The sequence below is a fragment of the Saccostrea cucullata genome, unplaced genomic scaffold, assembly GCF_032062105.1.
Source record: "Saccostrea cucullata isolate Sc308-1 unplaced genomic scaffold, CSIRO_AGI_Scuc_v1 ctg293, whole genome shotgun sequence".
In the NCBI taxonomy this organism is placed as follows: domain Eukaryota; kingdom Metazoa; phylum Mollusca; class Bivalvia; order Ostreida; family Ostreidae; genus Saccostrea; species Saccostrea cuccullata.
In genome coordinates, this window is record NW_026925189.1 from 113,398 (window position 1) to 133,836 (window position 20,439).

General features: G+C 36.9%; 1 protein-coding gene across 1 annotated transcript; it reads right to left on the minus strand.

Annotated features, from left to right (window-relative positions):
- Positions 1-10,943: 10,943 nt before the first annotated feature.
- LOC134268271 (uncharacterized) lies at positions 10,944-19,683 on the minus strand. Its single transcript, XM_062750458.1, has 5 exons — positions 19,314-19,683; positions 17,756-17,879; positions 12,344-12,537; positions 11,970-12,026; positions 10,944-11,532 (listed from the first exon to the last, which is right to left on the minus strand). Exons 1-5 carry the CDS (start codon positions 19,393-19,395, stop codon positions 11,189-11,191), a joined length of 801 nt encoding a protein of 266 aa, XP_062606442.1. The 5' UTR covers positions 19,396-19,683; the 3' UTR covers positions 10,944-11,188.
- Between the last annotated feature and the right edge of the window lie 756 nt (positions 19,684-20,439).

Below are 20,439 nucleotides of genomic sequence, written 5' to 3' on the forward strand. Positions count from 1 at the left end.
ATGTTTTGAAACGACAATTTAAAAAACAAAAAAAAAAACAAACAAAAAAAACAAAAAAGCAAAAAACAAACAAAAAAAAACAAACAAACAAACAAAACAAAACAAAAACAAAAAAAAACAAATATTTTTATTATAGTTTTTTAATGTGTTTAAACAATTTTAATTTATCAAGAAAATTCAATTTTTTGTCCCTTCATCAGCAAAACTTTATTAAAACGACGTAAATTTATTTTAACTTACTGCATAATTCATAATTTCGTTTTAAGAAGAGAAAGAAATCGATGTTAGGCCATCTTTAAAAAATTGTTTGGTTGCCCTCCCGAATGACTGACTAAAATGGCCGGACTCAAAGCTTCTTATTTTTTACATTGCAGGACATGCTGTTTTTTCTCTTTATTGTTCATATCCCGTCAACAAATATGTTAACATTTTTCTGGAAAAAAGACTTTTTACACCTATACCTACCGACCCAATAATTTTACTCTGAGTGGGGGAGAGGACAAACAAACCTTATTTTAAAGATGACCTAATGGATAATACATTGCAAATCATGCTAAATGTGCGTACTGTGTGTGTCTTTCTGAGCTTGTCACTCTCGCTTTCAGCTCTGTTCCTGGCTAGCAGTTCGCTGCGAAAGAGTAAGCAAAATTTGTAATTGTTCAATGCTTAGTATCTAAAGCTTCTCCACAGTTAGACCTATGTGGCCCGTAATGATATATGGGACTCCCCAGATAGGGTCCCCTCCAAGGCTGCAGATGGTTATTGGGTGCCTTAGGACCCCACGCAGAACCGCAAAGTCTTGGAGGAAACTAGGCCCCTAGATGCACGGTATGCACTGTCCAACGGTGATTGGATATGTCCTTCTACCTGCAAACGTAGTTCACAGCTATAGATAAATAGTTTCACTGCTTTGACGATGGCTTAGGAAATTCACAATCAACCGAAGAGGAAAAAACCCAGGCAAAATAATTAAGAGAGGAAACTCGAATAAAAATCTGGAAAGAATGGCTTCATCAGCTGAGGAAGACAACCTTGATTACAAATCCCTGGTTCTTCAGCTCCGAGGTTGAGCAAGAACATAACCCCTCCTCGTGAAATCTGCTCGATTACGAATACGAGTGCCAGGATATTTCATCTTTTCTCGAGGCATCACCATACCAGCAGCAATCTGCATACATGAATAAAACCAATGAAAGTCAAACGGAAGCTGGTAGTGTGAAGTGTATACTGAGCAAGAGAACCAACTAACCATCGCTTTCTGGAATATTTCTACCATATACGAGGCAGGAAAGCAGGTTCAAGTGGTAAGAGAGATGAAGAACAGCAAACTACACATAATGGGAGCAAGTGAATGCAAATGGACGGATTTTGGGAAGAACATGACAAATGTTTGTGAAGCAATCAGACTCAGGCAGGAAAGCTTGTAGACATCATGAGGGCCGGGATAGCAATTATTCTGAGTAAAGTGCACAGAAGTCAGGTCCTCGTGAAAGAATGATAAGAGCAAGACTCAACACGAAACCTACGAAAACATCTATCATACAAGTCTACTCTCCTACAAATGAGGCAGACATCGACTTCTATGATGCACCACAGACTGAGCTAGAAAATATTCCAAAGCACTATGTAACTACCATCGTGGAAGTTTTTAATGCAAAAGTAGGCCAAGACAACACCGGGTATAAAAGAGCCATGGGAAAATTATGATGACTGTGGTACATGTACAATGTATAAGAATGGTGAACATCGGGCAGAGTTTTGTAGTAACAACAAATTGGTAATAGCTTGGTGGAACTTTATTCCAACAAACAGAAATACTAGAACACAAGCTAAAATGGGTATCAAATGGAGGAATAGACAAGAATTAATTAAATAAACCAAATTATTATAAATGGTTAATGGAAACGATCTCTTCAGGATGTGAGAGTAAGACGAAGCGCAGATATAAGCAATGATACGACGTAGTTCCTGCAGACATTTTAAACTTAAGCTGATATAAAAACAGTACCCAAATACAACAGGAAAAGATTTGACACTGGCAAACTACCTAGCAAGATTTTAGATTTAGGCTAACAAACAGTTTCCATATACATGTACTAGTATTATAAGGCGGTGATATAGAGGAAGAACAGATAGACGAACAGTGGCAACAAGAGGCCCAGGGACCACATCGCTCACCTGAGCAAATCGGCTAGGAAAAAGCACAAATCAGATCACAACTGAAAAGTTTACTGAAGGGGGGTGGGGGTCGGGGTGGGGGCTTGAATTTTAATACTACTTGAGAATGCCTTCATATTAATACAGCATATAGCTTTGCTTTTCTTAATTAAAAGATTTTTTTTTAATTTTCTTCCTATATATAACTTCATAATAATTTGAATTTGATTCCCCATTGTTTCCGTCCCTACCCCAAAGGGCCATGATTTGAATAATTTAAATCTTCAATGCATGAGGTGGCTTACATATCAATATGACTAAACAAAGCTTTTCTTTTCTTGGGATTTTCCCATTAAATTGGCTTTATTTTTCTACACTACCCGAAAATACTTCCATATAAATACTACTTTCACTAATCATGTCTTTGCTATTCTTGAGATGGAGATTTTTTAAAAATATATTTTAATTAAAACTTGGATCCCCAATTGCAACCACACCCAATCCCTGGGGGTTATGATTTGAACAAACTTCAATCTACACTACATGAAGATGATTCCATATAAATTTAACTAATCATGGCTTTGAAGTACTTGAGAAGACGATTTTAAAAGATTTCCCTATATACCCGGTACTCCTATGTAAAACTTTGATCAGCCATTTTGGCCCCACCCTACTCCCGGGGGTCATGATTTGAACAAATTTGAATCTACACTACCTGAGGATGCTCCCATATGAGTTTTACCTTTCTTGGCCCAGTGGTTCTTGAGGAGAAGATTTTTTAAAAATGCCATTAATTTTTCACTAATTCATTATTATCTCCCCTTGGAAGAGGATGTGGCTCTTCATTTGAACAAACTGGAATCCCCTTCACCTAAGGATACTTTGTGGCAAGTTTGGTTAAAATTGGCCCAGTGGTTCTTGAGAAGAAGATGAAAATGTGAAAAGTTTACGACAACGACAACGCCAATAACGACGACAACGACGACAACAGACAACGGACAAATTTTGATCAGAAAAGCTCACTTGAGCCTTCGGCTCAGGTGAGCTAAAAAGTAAAGCATACGTAAAACAAAGCAAGCAGGAGAATTACCGGTATAAAGAAAGGATATAATACCAGGTACATGGACAACAGAAAAGAACTAAAGAAGAGATTGTGTAACACACATTCGCAGAGAATCAAAGAAAAATTGAGAGAGCAATGCGCAAAATTTAACAGAGAAGTAAAGAAGGCCACAAAAAGGTACCGTAAGAACTTCATTGAAAATATGGCAAAAGAAGCTGAAAACGCAGCATCAGAACAGAGGATGGGTGATGTTTATCAGATCACCAAGAAGCTACGTGGACAAAAAAAAAAAGAAATGCATGTATGTCAGTAAGAGACAAGCAGGGCAAAATGATTACATTTGAGAAAGAGCAAGAATAAAGACCAAAAAAAAAAAAAAAAAAAAAAAAAAAAGAAACCAAACAAATAAACAAACACCATTTTGAAGAGATACTGAACCGCCCAGATCTAAACAGTATAGTAGAAATGTCGGGAGCATACATCGACATAGAAATAGCCACGGTAATTAAGAGCTTAATAAACAATATAGCACCTGGGGATGACAACTTCCAAGCTGAAATCTTTAAAACAGACCCTGTTCTAGCAGCAAATATTCTTCGTCCTCTTTTCCTGCAAGATATTTATTATTGAAGTACAAGATGATACCATCAATACGTATAGTGCTAAATGCTTGAGGATGACAAACTTTCAAGTATTCTTAAGTGCCTCAGGAAGATCTTGAGGACTTTTTCTCAGCAAAACGTACCAACAAAAATCTACGAAAAAAAAAAACGAAAAATAACTTATTTGATGGAGTTGGATATTGGCCATATCATTAGAAAGTCAACCAACAATATCACAAAAGTGGCACAAGAAGGGAAAAGGAGAAAAGGCAGACCAGAATAAAAACATGGACGGAAAAGAACTACAGGTCATGAATCTTACTTAGGGAGAAGCGGAGAGAAAAGCCAAAAACACAGAAGAATGGAATTTCCTAGTCCATGCCCTATATGCGTCCGGATGCAACAAGAACCAGGTAATTAGGTAAATTGCAGATTCTGTAAAGAAATAATTTTCATTTTCGAGTTCGACTTTATATGTATCTTTATTATGTATAATTATATACAACTGTGATGTGGGATAAAGCAATCTTATATTGAAAAAAAAAAATTTTCTCGTTATTTCGGGTTCAAAGGTTTTATTTGTACCAACAAATTCCATTACTTGTTTTTTATGTTAACATTATTTGGAAATGTGTTTAAAAAGGTTTTATTTGCGCGTGGTGCGTGTGCTCTAGAGTTGCGAAGTAAGGAGTCAATTTTTACGTTGCGGGTTCGAATCCCACTGTGGGACATAGAGATTGGTCCTTCGGATGATACCGTATAAACCGAGGTCCTGCGAAGGTGATGGCACGGAAAAAATACCTCAATGGCCTTAAGTCCCGAGTATATGACAAAATTTGTAGCTCTCCATCGGCAGGTGTAGGTGATTCAGAATGCGTGAAAAATTCTCGAGAGGGACGATAAACAACATACAAATAACAAGAAAAAAACGGAAGACAAAAATTTGAAATAATGAATTCTTAACTACGTTAATTTAAATTTTATTCAATCTAATTCAAATTAAATTCTCCCGTATTTTGTTACATGTATATAGCAAAAATGTCAATGTCCAGATCCTCTATGGCTTTCGGTATGACAACTGTCTCATCAGATGATGGTCGATTAAGTACTTTGCGGAAGTGTTCAGCAGCCCATCTCTCTTCTTGTACTTTTTCTGTTGTCAGCAGTGTTCCGTGTTTGTTCTTGATATATCCTCCTGTGTTTCCTCTAAATTTACCACACACTCGTTTTGTGATCTTGTACGCTCTCCCCGTACTGCGACTTCCTCTGCCTCAGCTGCAAGTAGGTCCATTGCTTATCTCTGGTCACGGCGTGCAAGCTTCTTGACTCTTTTGATGGTCTCACTATACAGCTCATCTTACCTCTCACGCAGTCGCGGGGATGTGATTTGCAGCATCTTTTTCTTGAATTCCGTTCTCTCCTCTATAGCAATCAGAGTCTACCGCGAGATACAGTCTCTGTTGGTTTTTCTCTTGCGAAGGCCTAGTTTCTCTTTGTTGCTTTCAGTGTACAATTGGGCCTTTTGTTTTCATGTGTTGTCCACAATGGTTTCCTCACCTTCATCCGTTTCTGTCTTGCAAGATTTCGAATCTATTCCTTAAATCGCTGATTAATTAAGACAGCTTTCACGGTGTTTTCCCTCAGTCTCTGAATGTCAAAACGCGCTTAAGGTTAGACCTTACGTCAGTTTTTTCACGCAGTTTGATCTTAATGAATGCTGTCACCAGGTGGTGGTCGCTGCTTTCGTCTGCACTCCGCTTGACCCTAACATCTAATAAAAAGCGTTTTCACATGCCATTGATCATCAGATGGTCAGTGTGGTTCTTGTCTCTTCCATTTGGTGAATTCCAGGTCAGCTTGTGGATATCACGTGAAAGGGTTCCTCCTATCACTAAGTTATTCATAGCACAGAACTCCACCAGTTTTTTGCCATTGTCGTTCCTGGTCTTAACCCCATGCTTTTCCATTTTTCTTTCATAGTCGATGCTGTCCTTCCCAACCTTAGCATTGAGGTCCCCACTAACCCACCGACTATGAGATAATGGATGCAGTCAAGACCTTTAAGAACGGGAAGTCACCAGGGCGTGACGATCTTGAGGCAGAGCTATTTAAAGCAGACCCTGGAATAGCAGCCACATCCTCCAACCACTGTTCACAGCTGTACCTGATGACTGGCTAAAAGGAGTGATTGTCAGGATCCCATGCAAAGAAAAGAACCGTGAGCGATTGCAACAAATGGAGGGGAATCACTCTATTGTCCTTGAAAATTAAGATCCTGGCCAAGATAATCATCAAAATAATGCCAAATACTGTTGACGCTGTATTGAGGAAAGAACAAGCAGGATTAAGGAAACAGTGAGGATGTACTAACCAGACCTTTGCATTCCGCAACGTCATAGAGCAGTGCACAGAGCAAGTGGCAGAGACAACTGTATGTAAACTTCGTGGACTTTGAAAAGACATTCGATAGCATGCACCGAAAGAGCCTTTGCATGGAGCATCATATGTCATTATGGTATTCTATTCAAACTGGTCCACATGATAAAGAGATTTTATAACAACTTCAGAGGCTCAGTAGGACACAGTGACACCCTCTTCTATGTTTAAACCGGAGCCAGTCAAGAATGCATAATGTCTGAAGTACTAGTATAACTCGACTTGGTCAACGATTGGTTCATACGGAAGACAACAGATCTAGAAGACTCCCGGGATCCGCTGGAGCCTATTCTCAAAATTGGAGGATCTGGCCTGGGGGCCATAAAACTTAGACGAGCTCACTTTTGATCTCAGTCTCACATTTCCATTTAATATTCCTTTGGTAAAAGTGAGACTGAGATAAAAAGTGAGTTCGTCTAAGTTTTATGGCCCCCAGGCCTGGACTTTGCGGATGTCCTTGCGCTAATGAAACACACATGAACATATCCAAGAGAAGATCAACAGACTGCAAACCTACAGACAGCAGATGGGGCTACGCATCAGTACGAAGAAGACGTAGACAATGACGCCTAATTTGTTGACCCCCCCCCGGTCATTATTATACCCCCCGCTTGAAAAGCGGGAGGGTATATAGTAATCGTTAATTCCGTCCGTCTGTACGTCTGTCCGTCCGTCCGTCTGTCTGTCCTTCCGTCCGTCTGTTACGCTTTGGGTTACCCATCTCTTATCCGCAACTCCTCTCATACCACTGAATGAAATTTGATGAAACTTTCACAGAATCTTTATTAAATATTGCCATTGTGCACCTCCTATTTAACTTTTTGATCTGACACATATTTTGGGTTTCCCAGCCACAGCAAAACATGGACTTTGCAATTATAACTATATGGAGGCGGGGGGTATCATTTAGTGAGCTCATCGCTCACAATACCTCTAGTTTTATGGAGGTCATTATTCGTCTTTACACCGGCTCCAAGCTGTTTTAAAAGGTAAATGGTGAAGAACCACGCCAGATGGATAACTTTATTTACCTGGGTAACATTAATTATCAATCCAGAGAGTGGCACAAAGGAGGACGTCCCTAGCAGACTGGGCAAGACCAGCAGAGATTTTTGAGAAACATATAACACTTGGAGGTCTGCCAAGGCCGTAACTACCATTGAGGCAAGTGAGGCAAATGCCTCACTAAATGTTTAGATATTTATTTTTTTTTGAAAAGTGAAAAAGTTTTACATTGAACTTATAAATTATGTGTGTCTTCGTACTAAATTAATATTTTCAACTTTTGTTTCAATATATGTACATCGTTCATCTCACCCGGTGCCTCATTGTCATTTAGAACGAATGTAGCTGCAGATCTGTAGCTCTCCGAAAAAAATATATTGATAGACCGGAGAGCTACAGTGCCACCCATTGAATAAACTGTATATTAATTGCGCACAGAAAAGTGCGCTCGGTTCTTAATTAATTCTTGCAAATTCTTACCTCAATTGCAAATAAGGAAAGATTTCAAAAAATTCCTTTATCTTCTATCAAGTACTCTCTTAGTTGACATCCGAACGAAGCATATTGGACCGAATTATCTTTGAAACCAAAATGGCAGTATAAATAAGCGAAATGTTCGATGATTACAATACCATGGTCAGGAGGACTATTAACAACAATTATGAGGAATTTTTGGTTGTGGAAAAAGCGAAAGAATATGTTAGGAACACACGGTTAGTAATATTTTGAGATTACAGTTTGAAAACATGGAGAAATAAATCGAGAACCGAGCGCACTTTTATGTGCGCAATAAATATACAGTTTTTTCAATGGGTGGCACTGTAGCTCTCCGGTCTATCAATATATTTTTTTTCGGAGAGCTACAGATCTGCAGCTAGAACGAATGTAAAATTTTAGAAAAATATAATCCAAAATGTTTGTTTTGTAAATTGTTTGATTGTTTAACATCCCTTCCAAGCTTTTTTCATTCATATGGAGACATCACTCCTTGTCGGTAAAGGGCTGCAAGTTTTACATCTGCACTAGGCTTTCAGGGTCACTGAAGATGATGAAACAGTGAGATATTTTTTGTGCCATCACTTACTGGGACGTAGGACCTCGGTTTTTAATCTCATCCGAAGGACCGGACTATTCCGCAATGGGATTCGAACTCGCGATGTAAGGATCAACTCCTTATTCTGCGACTTTAGAGCGTTCGCTCTAACCACTGTGCCATTCGGTCGACAATTCCAAACGTATTTCTAAGATTAAATCTTTTATGTACCCAAGTTTCAGGATCCCCCTCCCTCCCCCTGGAAACCCCCGTCACTGATCATCAGGTACTACAGTTGCTCCGTCTGGGACTAGTGCCCAGCACCCTTGCCTCACTAAAAATTTGAGCCTAGTTACGGCCTTGTCTGCACTGTTACAACGCACTTTGAAAAATTACGCACTTTGAAAATTTTTTCAAAGTACACGTACGTTAAATTTGGGACCAAATCAACACTTTGAAAAAATAAAATTTCTTTTCAGAGTGCGTTAATATCGACCATATTAACGCACTTTGAAAAAATGTGTATGGCTTGGTCAATATTCTTGCAAATCTTAGGAGTGATAAATAATTGAACCTGTTTGATAACTCTTTGGTGATGAGGTCACTTCAGGATGTGAAAGTGAGCGATTTTGATTTCTCTCTTAAATGTTTTACTCTATGTAAATTTTTCCAGTTTACTGAATGTTTTACTGTAATTATTTTTTTTTCATGAATTTTATGTAACCTAAAATTTATTGAAAGTTTTTAACGTCATACCAGTTATGCAAATACATATATTTGGGTGTAACATAGGCATCGGTACCGGAAGGTGGAGGAGGGGCCTTCGGCACACAAATGTTTTGCAAAGATACACATAGTATAGGTATTGAAAATTGGGCTTACCTTGGGAGGGGATCCACTTTCAATTTGCTACCGACGGCTTTGTACAATGTACAAGAAAAAATGTTAACCTGAGAGACCTTCTACTCGTCTTCTCCTTGTTCTCAATGAGGTTAAATGAGTACATGTAAAGATATAATTATTACAAATTGATTCTCTCAATTACTAAAATCTAAGTCTAAAATTTTTGTTTTATACATATTTTTTTTCAAAGTGCGTAAAATGTCACCGTGGCAAAATATGTGGTAAAAAAATTTGAATGTCCCAAATTTAACGCACTTTGAAAACGTTTTTCAAAGTGCGGTGATTTTGTCCCAACTTAACGCACTTTGAAAATTTTTTTTTCAAAGTGCGTTGCCACACTGCACTGTACATCACCAGAACCAAGCCAAAGTTTACCAGAGCTGTTTTGTATCAACTTTTCTGTGTGTATCTGGATCGGAATGCTGGAGAATAACAGAAACAAATCTTAGCAAATTACGATTCTTCTATTTTACGTACCTCCGTCAAATACTTAGGATTTTATTACAAATGAAGACCTACTGGGCAGATGTAAACAAGAGGACATGGGTACCATCATTACAAAACGCCGATGTTTTCACGTTTTCCTTCCATCTGAAGCTTACCGGTATATTCATGTGCCGTAAAACACGGTTATAGCAGATACTCTTATAATGAATTTTTACTTTTAAAAATTGCAAAGTGAATTTCATTCTACGTGAATTTATTATGTATTGTAAACTTGAAGGAAATAAGAATTACGCTTATATTGATTCGAAACTAAATCATTCGTCCCTTGCAATTCTTTACAAGCAGTAGATAAAAAGAGAATATATCGAGACGAGTCATTCCTGTCGATAATTTTACAGATAATTTAAGAAATAAGCGGTATTATTATATGTTTCATCCTTCCATGTTAATAGAAATTGATTTTGTAGTTCTTTGGCATATTTAATATGACTTTTATTAATGATTTTCCGAAAATAATTCTTCTTTGAACATAAAATTAATATTTTATAAAACATTTATCAAAGATTATTGCCTACATAGCGGTTCTTCAAAAAGATTTCAATATCGCTCAAAACTTTATGGCACAATTATTTTAAGCACAAGAAATTAAGGGTACTTTTATAATTTGAAAACAACAAACATTTCTTCGGAGAGATTTTAGTTCTAGTTTGTATTATGCGTTCATATGTTTATTAACGTGTATGCCTTATTATGCTAAAATTGTTTGGCAACCGCGACTTCATGAAGATTATATACATTGCAAATTACTTTAAGACAAAAAAATTATAAAATATGGAAATAACACACGGTATTTACAGTCAAAGTCAAAATTGGGAGCAGAATATTGATATCCCGAAACATCAGGGCTTGAGTTAGATTCCATGTAGGAGTAAGCTTCCTCTGGTCAAAACACCATGCACTCCTTGACATGATTGGGGATGCGGAAAAAAATCATCAACATTTGTTTTACATGTATCAACATTTTGATTAATGGTTTGCTTCATTTAAAAAAAATCGATCGTACAAAAGTATCATCTTGAGTTTTCTGCATGTAAAAATTGTATAGCTTGAAGTGTAGAGTAAACTTTTTACGTACAGGTAATAAGAAAGAAGAGGGGAAGGACACTCACAGGCTTATTTCGAAATGGAATACACCTTTTTCTGCATTTCACTTCTACTATGCAATTCCACGATAACCATTGATGTAAATTCAATTTATTTAACATATAATTCCCAAAAAGAATATAGTCTAAAATTTGCCCTTTATGAGTACAATAAAAACGGGTTTCTCACAAATAAGTTGATGTTACAAGGAATTTGATTACTTCAATACCCGCGTCATTTAATATATATAATATTTACACTGTTTATGCGCAAATAGCGCAATATAAAACACCTTTCATGAACGAAACATGTTAACTGCCGAATATAAACATAAAACTCGTAGAATACATAATCATAATCTAAGCATAAAACTGGTTCGTTTCTCTTCTTGGTTGTCTTTCAACAGCATACTCTTGAAATCAAAAACTTCAGAAACGTAATGATGTCTGGAATAACAAGCAGACAGCTTACAAAGCTCAAAATACTGACACCCAAGGTCATTCCGATGATCTGACTGGACATTCGGGGGTCACTAGCACTTACTCTTTTCCTTATATTAGACGAAAGATTCGCCTTCACGACGGTAAGATTTTTTCGAATACGGTTTACTGCGCCTCGGACCTCCTCTGTCGTCATTGTGGCAAAAGTTCGGGTTTTACAGTCGCAGACTGAACAATTCTGAGCAGGGTTGTCCGTAGTCTGGCTTCCTCTGCCGTCATTGGGGTACCTTGTTGTACTAGTATCTAATGTAAATTATGAATATTGTTACCAAAATAAATAATAAATGAATAAAAAAAAAATACATATACCATAATTAAATCATTTCCTTTGACTCATTTAGTATTGCAAGAATTTTGATTAATACTAGTATACTTTTTTTTGACAGTGGTCTAACTACATTAATGTGAAGCAGTGAACTGTTAAAACTTGCCTACGACTTTTATCATGTTTTTACTTGAATGAAATATCTAATCTTTTTCTTCAGGCGTTTTTAATCAATTTTGATATTTAATGGTCAAAGAAAACGTGTTAGATATCAAAACTGTGAAAAACGCCTGGAAAACGTTACATATTTCGGACTAGTTTTCTGCTTTCGACGAATACTTGTTTGAATGTTGTAATTACTTTAATACTTCTTACTCTTCGCTGAGAATACTTGATTGTGCATGTAATTACTTACCTAATCTGTCGATAGTCTCTTTCTTGGTAACGATTGTTGAGTTCCATTTAGTAACATCTAATGATATATAAGCCATTAGTAAAACATATACATGTATCAGTTTAAACATGCAATCATTACAAGATATTTTTGAACATGCACATGTAGTAAGTGGATAATTTTTTAATCATAAAGTTATGTCATTGATGTCCATAAAACGATTAATTACATAACTTGTATTAACTACTGTTTTCATCGCTAGATTTTTTCCCTAAAAATTAAGAAAAAAAACTTTTTAACATAGTGAATAGATAGTTTGTTTTCTTGAGTATTTACGGAAATGAATTGTAAGCATAAGACAGAATTGTTATTTCTCAACAAAAAAATTATCTAACCTCGACAAATAAATAAACAGCCATTCTCGCAGTTTGACTTCCTTAAGAAAAGTCCCCCGGGATGCCAAACAAGGACGACATACGAAAGCGAGGAAAACTGATAGCTGTACTCAGATCCGGTGACTTGGCTTTTTAGCGTTGTGGTATTCAATACATCTAGATCGGTCCAAATCTCTATTTTCTCAGGAATAGTCCTGAAATACAAGATTGAAGCATTGAATTGATGAGGTTTAACCTGAAATTTGTGATTTTCATGTTTATGATGCTTTCTTGTAAGAACTGCAAAAATCTAACTCGTCTTAGCACGTTATAAAAATTGTATGGAAAGCAGTCAATTAATGTTTTGACATTTCAAATGTGAAAAAAATGCTACTCAATGAAATATGGAGATAACGAAAAGAATTCAAGTCTACGCGTCCATGCAAACGGTGTAAAGCAGGAGCAAGGCAAACAAGGAGCTCTAAAACATCAAAGGTGGGATCGGGGGCCTTGGAGGAGTAAGCATCCCCTGCCGACCGGTCGCATCTGCCGTGTGCTTCTTGTCATGTTCGGGAAAAACGTTTAAAAAAAATAAGTGTGTAAATAATGAACTAACAATAAGTACAAAAACACAAGTGAGCATTTGATTTTATATTTGACATTAAATCTTTTTTGTTTCCATACCGGGAAGTAGACCATGTCTGTAATTTTTTTTCTTACAATTGGGATTATCAGAATTTAATTGTCTGAGTGTCAATGTTATAGGGTATAATCAAATTTGTAATGGTTCAAGACATAACCGCATGGATACGCAATATAGACATTTTTCACAACAGGTCATTTTCATTAATTATCATTCTTTGTCAAGAAATAATTGGAACCTTCAATTGTGAAATTGTCTCATTATTTCCTATAATGGAAGGCAACGCTACACACACATTCAATAAACGGTGTCATATTAAAATTCACGTTTGTGGGGGTGGCAATTTGTGGGTAAGGGTGACCTGTGAACATTGGTTCCCCATGAACAATGAAGATTTCACAGCATTGCATTACACTTGGTCCACAGCACAGTAGTTTAAGCATTAGTTTGGGTTTTGGGTTGGAATGTATGCAGATACCATTCCTATGGACGAGACCGTGTAAAGAGATTAATCTGAGAGTTCCCTTGTCACAGTAGGTGCTGGTACGATCCCTTTTCTCAAAGGTCCTAATGCAGGTCTACATCTCCATCGTCAAGTTGTGGTGTCTAGTAGGAAACATCCTAGTAGGATGTTTTGAACAACATTTGTGACATCAAAATAAATTCATAAGTACTTTAACATTTTGACATCCCTGTCTGTATTTCAGAATTATAAATTTCGGCGAGCTTTCCATAATTCACATCATGTATAATTTCAAATACATGTACATATGTACCATAAAGATCCACGAACAACGGCATCGTTTTTGCATCAACTCATGTACATCTTCCAGTAGTTTACCGTTCTTTTTACAAGTACCTTGACGTCCTTTCTCAGATATAATAATAACGTTGGCCAACGTTGATTAATGGTTGTATGGTGTGTCCTTGGTAAACAACTCTGAACCAATGTTGGACAAACTTTACCGAGTCAATCATCTCTCTAGTACCAAAATGGCAGGATTTTTAGTTGGCCCAACGTTAATCTATGTTTTCTAAGAAAGTTAAGAGTCCGATGTTGGCTCAATGCTGACCCAGTTTGCAATGCAACCTTAATAGAGTTGCTTATAATACCTTGTCACAATGCTCGCCCAAGTTTATTCTCTAAGTTGGAGAGAAGTTCATTTAAGGTACCACAGGTCTGCGTTTTGTTCGAAACTCAAAAATGCGTTTTTTTTGCGATGTACATAACCATTCCCTCTTGATTATACGGTTATGTCCATTAACTGGACACAGGTAATGCTCGGAAGAATAACCGGTCGAAAGCGGCTAATTCGGCACCGACCTAACTACTGTATACAGGGTTATTTTCGCCCCGTCTTATTTTCGCCCTTTCACACTTGCAAACAATTTTGCCCCGTTTAAAATTTGCCCAGTCATAGTTTTGTTTAAGAAATTATACTGTATTCTTTGAATTCGCCTCGTTTTAATTTCGCCCAAATGATAGTAGGGCGAAAGGGGCGAAAATAAAACGGGGGCGAAAATTTCCCTGTATACAATATAGCTATTTTTTTTTATTGGAAATCCTAATACATGTACATTTAATTTCACAATGTTAAAAAGATTCATTCCAAAGGTCAGGAAATAAGTACCTATTCCTTCCATTTGTCAAATCGTGCGTAAGATCGATGCCAATATCCATTGTTTATCGTCGATTTCGTTAGGAACATTTTTGATTTTTCATCAGAAGGAACCAGGACTATTCATTATTTTTAGTTAAGTCGTCTGCTTGGTGCATTGGTTTGATCTACAGTAATGATGTAGGGAATTGATCCATTAAACATGTATTGCGTGTTCGAACAACAGTGTTAAAAATTAGACTTGAAGACGAGTCCTTCGGATGAGAAGTATAAACCATGGTCCGGCAAAGCAGTAGGTGCTTGCACAAAAAGATCCCTTACTGCACAAGATCGAAATTAAGTGACATCATTTTATAACGTGTCCCAAATGTCCTCCTTTTTAACGTCATCAGTTTCATTCTGTTCCTGATAACATTTCTGCAAGAGTACAAGGATATACCTTTCATTTCTCTTTTGATAGCCATTTTTATAGCACACTTGTATCTTATGAGAGCGGTGAATAAACACGACCCTTTAGATATCCACATAAAAATATAACCTAAAAGGTTAAGATTGTGTGAATGAAGTGGCCACTCAGTATTTGAACAAAGCGATATAAACTTTTCTCCAATCTGTCAGAAAGCCATTAAAGCACAATATTTACGGTGTGAGGAGTGGTCAATCCTGCTGAAACCATACTTTGTTAATTTCTATTTCTCTTCTAATTAGCTCGGGGAGAAAAGTTTTTGTCAGAATAGTCAGGTATCGTTGAGATGTTACCGTTGTATAGTTTCACCATCATTTTCATTGAAAAAAGGCCTCTAATACCGATACTGCTCTGACATTGGCGCTCGGACTGATACCTTCTGGGTCTGTAGTGGCCTCTCTTTATTGAAGTCAGGCTTTGAAATTCTCCAAAAATCGACTACTTGTTAGTTTACATGTCCATCAAGTATAAAATATCCATCATGAGAGAACAATATGCCGTATATAAAGCAAAACAAACAGGACAGGAAATATCAGCATCTTTCAGATGCTGCATTATCAGAATTTATAGGGTGATAATTTTAAATCGTAGAAACTGACGAGGATTATTGATTGTACATTGTTTAACGTCCCTCTCGAGAACTTTTCAATCATATGGAGACGTGGCACACTTGCCGGTGGAGAGCTGCAAATTTTATCCTATACTCGGCACTCAGGGCCATTGAGCAGGGAGGGATCTTTTTCGTGCCAGCAACTACTGCGACACGGGACCTCGGTTTATACGGTCTCATCCGAAGGACCGGTCTCCATGTCCCACAGTGGGATTCGAATCAGCGACGTAAGGATTGACTCCTTATTTCGCGACTCTAGAGCAGACGCTCTAACCACTGCGCCACGCGGGCGACTTAAAAAACTGATGAGGAAATAATGTTTGAATCAAATTCCCTAAATACTCTTTGTGATGTTTCTTTGACGATTGCCTTTACCATTTCAATATTTTTATCTGACCGTTCAGTCCTTGGCCTTATAGGCGTGTCTTTTCTTCTGTCGCCAGTAATCCCAATACTGATCAAATTTTGACACAACCAAAAATTTAATTTTCAAGAGAGAAGCTTTTTATCAAGATACTTCATTTTCAAAATCTTTCTCACAAGTGTTGGTGACTTTTCATTTGCGTAAAACAGTTTGACCCTATCAATGTAGAGATCTCTTTTATCTTCCATTTTTAAAATACATGTACCTGACTAGGTAACTTTTGATGATGTCATCAAAGCTTTAATAAGTAATTATGGAGTCGTAGTATCTTACTTTCATATTTTAATACACTTGGTGTAAACTTTACTTTCAAATGCAGTTTTGTTTAATCATATTTTATGATTTGGCAAAAATATAGATATCCAAAAGCCAAGACATGTTTGTTGAAATATTCTGTATTTGCAGTCCTCCACTGGCAAGTAATAGCGTCTTAATATGAATGAATATTTCTCGAAGAAACGTTATTCATGGTTGATGTCCGTATTCTGGTCAGGGAAAACAAAACAGAAAATGAAAGACATGAGATCGAGGCGGAATGCCACATTCAAGACCACTTAATTTCCAATGCTTTACTTTAACTTCTGCCAGCTAATTATAATTCGCGTAGCGCATTGGGTATAGAGCGTCTACTCTTGAGTCGAGATGTACGGAGTTGATCCCTACGTCGTGGGTTCGAATCTCACTGTGGGACGTGGAGACAGGTCTTTCGGATGAGAGCTTTAAACTGAGGTCCCGTGTCGCAGTAGTTGCTGGCACGAAAAAGATCCCTTCCTGCTCAATGGTCCTGAGTGCCGAGTATAGGATAAAATTTCCAACTCTCCATCAGCAAGTGGTGGCGTCTTCATATGGGTGAAAAACTCGAGAGAGGGACGTTAAAGAACATACAATCAATCATAAAATCTGCTAGCTGATTCGGGGCACATTTGCCAAGAAACTATTAGCATTACCTAAACAAAACTATTAAGGATTCGCATTAATTATGCATATGGGATGCCCACTACCTGACCTGCCTAAGATGCTGCATTTGACCAATCTTTTCCATACATGTATAAACGAATATTATCCCAACCTAAAATCAAACTTCGGGGGCTGACAAATAGATTTTTAAGGTACTTGTCCAAGTGCAGTACAAGGTCAAAATTCATTTGCCCTGACCTGAAGAGTTGTTTACCCTACCATAAATACATGTAATGTATTTATAAATATTTCATATAAAGAGGAAGACAAATACTGCACTGAGTAGATCATGCAAGCCCCTATGACCAGCTTTAAATCTCTGGCTTACATATTAATTTTCTTTTGGATAAGTCACTTGCTCACGGGCAAGTGGTTGATAAAATTTCACTTGCCCACCCCTAAAATTCACTAGCCTCGAGCATCGGGCAGTAGGATTTGTCATCCCCTGAACTTGCAAGAAGAACGTGGTTGATGGATCTAGGAATGGGCGCTAACAGAATAGTTTCAGAAGCTGGATTATTTTTCAGATTTATAAAGTTCTAGGTTTTCGTAGTAATCAAGACAAAGCGACTTGATCCTACTTGGCATAATTTTCCGGTATCACATAGTTTGAGGAAATTTTGAGATTATCTCTGCAAATATTATTCTGTAATATGTAAACGTCACAGGAGTGGACTATTAGTACTCTCTCCCGCTCCCTCTCTCTTACCCTACCTGTCTAATTTTTTATCAATGCTGTCGAAATCCTTTAAGTTCTGAAAAAACAGTAAGCGATAGTCGGGTTGTTTGCTGCAAATTAACGCTGCCAATGTTCTGTTATGTGTTTCTCCAACGATTTCTGAAAATGTATAAAAATATTTTTTTAAAATTCCAGCAGCAATTAATTCAAAGGTCCACTAAAAACAATACATATTTCATCAGAACGAAAATGAACCATCAAAAACATCAGAGATAGGATCAGGTTCCTTTGAGAATGAAGCATCTTCTTTTGAGGTCACACTCTGAGTGTCGGGCAAACGGAAAAATTCGGACAGTTCAATGCAAAAATAATGACCTAGCAATTAGTATGTAAAAGTAAGTAAACAACGGACTGTATATTCGCGATAAAGAAGTCTTTCAAATCAGCAAATAAGAAAAGAATACTGTTTATTTATCTTTTTTTTGTTTAAATTTATTTCATAAAAATAGTATGTTCATGTTTCTAATTATTCGTTTTATGTAATATATTTATTGGTCAATTGCCGGAACATGTTTGATTAGTATCATTTTAAAGAGGCAAGATACGCACAGATAAGTTGATGTTACAGGGATTTCAACAATATCGATTAAGTAAGCTCTAAAAGTGCACGCTAAAGAGCTCCACTTATAAGGTAGTTTTATGCAGATAGAGTGATCTGCCCTTAGAAGTATGATTAAAAAATGTTATTTACAATTAATTACACGATTTGTAATAGATTCTAATTTTAATTTTTAGTATTATATGAAACCAAGAATAAGTTATTGAATTCGTTATCTTCATTACTTTTCCCATTTTAAATTACATCAGGGATTTCTGTTCATAAATAATCCATTGTCTGTGAACATTTTTCCTGCGGAAAGAAAGGCAAGTATTGTATGTTATTAATGATTATCATTATTATCAATATGCACTCCTTTATATAATATATTTTCTCAAAGTCCAAAAAGCACTTTCTGCAAGTGTTTGGAGCTTCCTTGATGTCAGCATTTTGTTAATTCTAAGCTCGTTATAATTACTTCATTAGCAAATAAAACCTGTCATTGGGTCGTAATTTGGTTGATTTGTTTCATTTCAATTGTTAGGACTTTTTACACATAATTTGACAACGCAATGTTCAGTCTACTTGTTCAATTTAAATAGGGCTCACGGAGGATGTGAGCGGTCCATAGGGATGGTTTCTCCTCCTAGCCATCCGATCCAAACCCTGGATTTCCCGGGGGTCCGTGTTTATGCCCTTTTTATAGATTTGCATTGTTTTTTGTTTTCAGTTTTAGATCAATCACTGTTCCTTATCTTCACCGTATTACATAAATATGGAACTCCCTTTTTTGAAAAAAAAGGCATCCGCACAAAAAGTTTTTTACTTCATTACAACAGAAACGTTGAAGCAACGATCGTCAGAAGAAGATTCAGCTTTTAAAAAAATCATCGTGTTGTATTTACTTGACTAGGTAAATAATTTGAAATTTAAAATTGCAAAGAACTTCATCAGTATTCCATGTTACATGTTATCGTACTAAAGCATGTACTTACCAAATTCTCGTTGCGAATGAAAGCCATCTGCTATAGCTGCCAAAACTACTATTTCGGCTAGAAATAACTCCGGGATGTTCATCTGGATAGATCAAGCTCCTTCATTACAGTGCTGCATCTTTTTAATGATGTGTGCACTATATACTTTTATTTCAAAGCACTCCAGATTTGTGCAATAAACTCTCTCATGCATTGATCTTCTTATTTTAACAACAATTTCGATAGAAGTCTCAAAAGAATTATGATCAGGTAATACTTTTTCCAATATCTTTTAATGTTGTCTGGATTGTATTAATAATTAGTTCCGGTCTTCGATTATCACGTATATGTTTTCAATATTTCTCATTAACTTTAAGTTCTACGATTTCATATCGCTGGGGACAGGTCTATATTTCAAATTTAGCTTTATTTGTCAAATGATAAAATACTTCCCTTGTTGTTTTAAACAGGATATTTATGAACGTTGTGAAACAAACTTCAAGCGTGACTCTAACACCGTCTCTTTTTGGCCAATTTAGTGTATTTTGAATTTCACCCTTGCATCTCAGACTATGATAATCTCACTGTGGGACGTGGAGACCGATCCTTCGGATGAGACCGTATAAACCGAGGCCCTGTGCCGCAGTGGGTGCTGGCACGAAAAGGATCCCTCCCTGCTCGATGGCCCCGAGTGTCGAGCATAGGACAAAATTTGCAGCCCTCCACCGGCAAGTGGTGGCGTCTCCATATGAGGAAAAATTCTTGAGAAGGACGTTAAACAACATGCAATTAATCAATCATACCATGACACCTAATCTAACTCTTAGCAGAAAAATAAAAATCAGGCCTTGTTGATTTTAATCTCATCCATAAATGGTCACTGGTAACTGTAGCTTGATTCCCATGCTGTACAAACCAATGCTACAAAAGTTCCTGGAAACTTGAAGCCACCTTCTAGGGTAAAAACTAAGCACCTGCTCCATTGTCTTCAATATTTTCAACAAGGTGTAATATACAAAAGAGAAGCCGTGACTCTTGCACATCTTGTTGGTAAACCCATGCCTTGTATTTCCCTGTCAAAAAATATTGACTATGTGCCCATACCATTCTCCTATCGCTTGTTGCCTTCACTGACGTACTCCTTGTC

Coding starts and splice junctions, on each gene's coding strand:
- LOC134268271 (XM_062750458.1), bottom strand. CDS start 19,395: ATGAACATCCCGGAGTTATTTCTAGCCGAAATAGTAGTTTTGGCAGCT. Junction 12,538..17,755: donor ATTGATAAAAAATTAGACAG/GTAGGGTAAGAG, acceptor CTTGTATTTCAG/GACTATTCCTGAGAAAATAG. Junction 11,533..11,969: donor AGAGACTATCGACAGATTAG/GTAAGTAATTAC, acceptor AATTTACATTAG/ATACTAGTACAACAAGGTAC.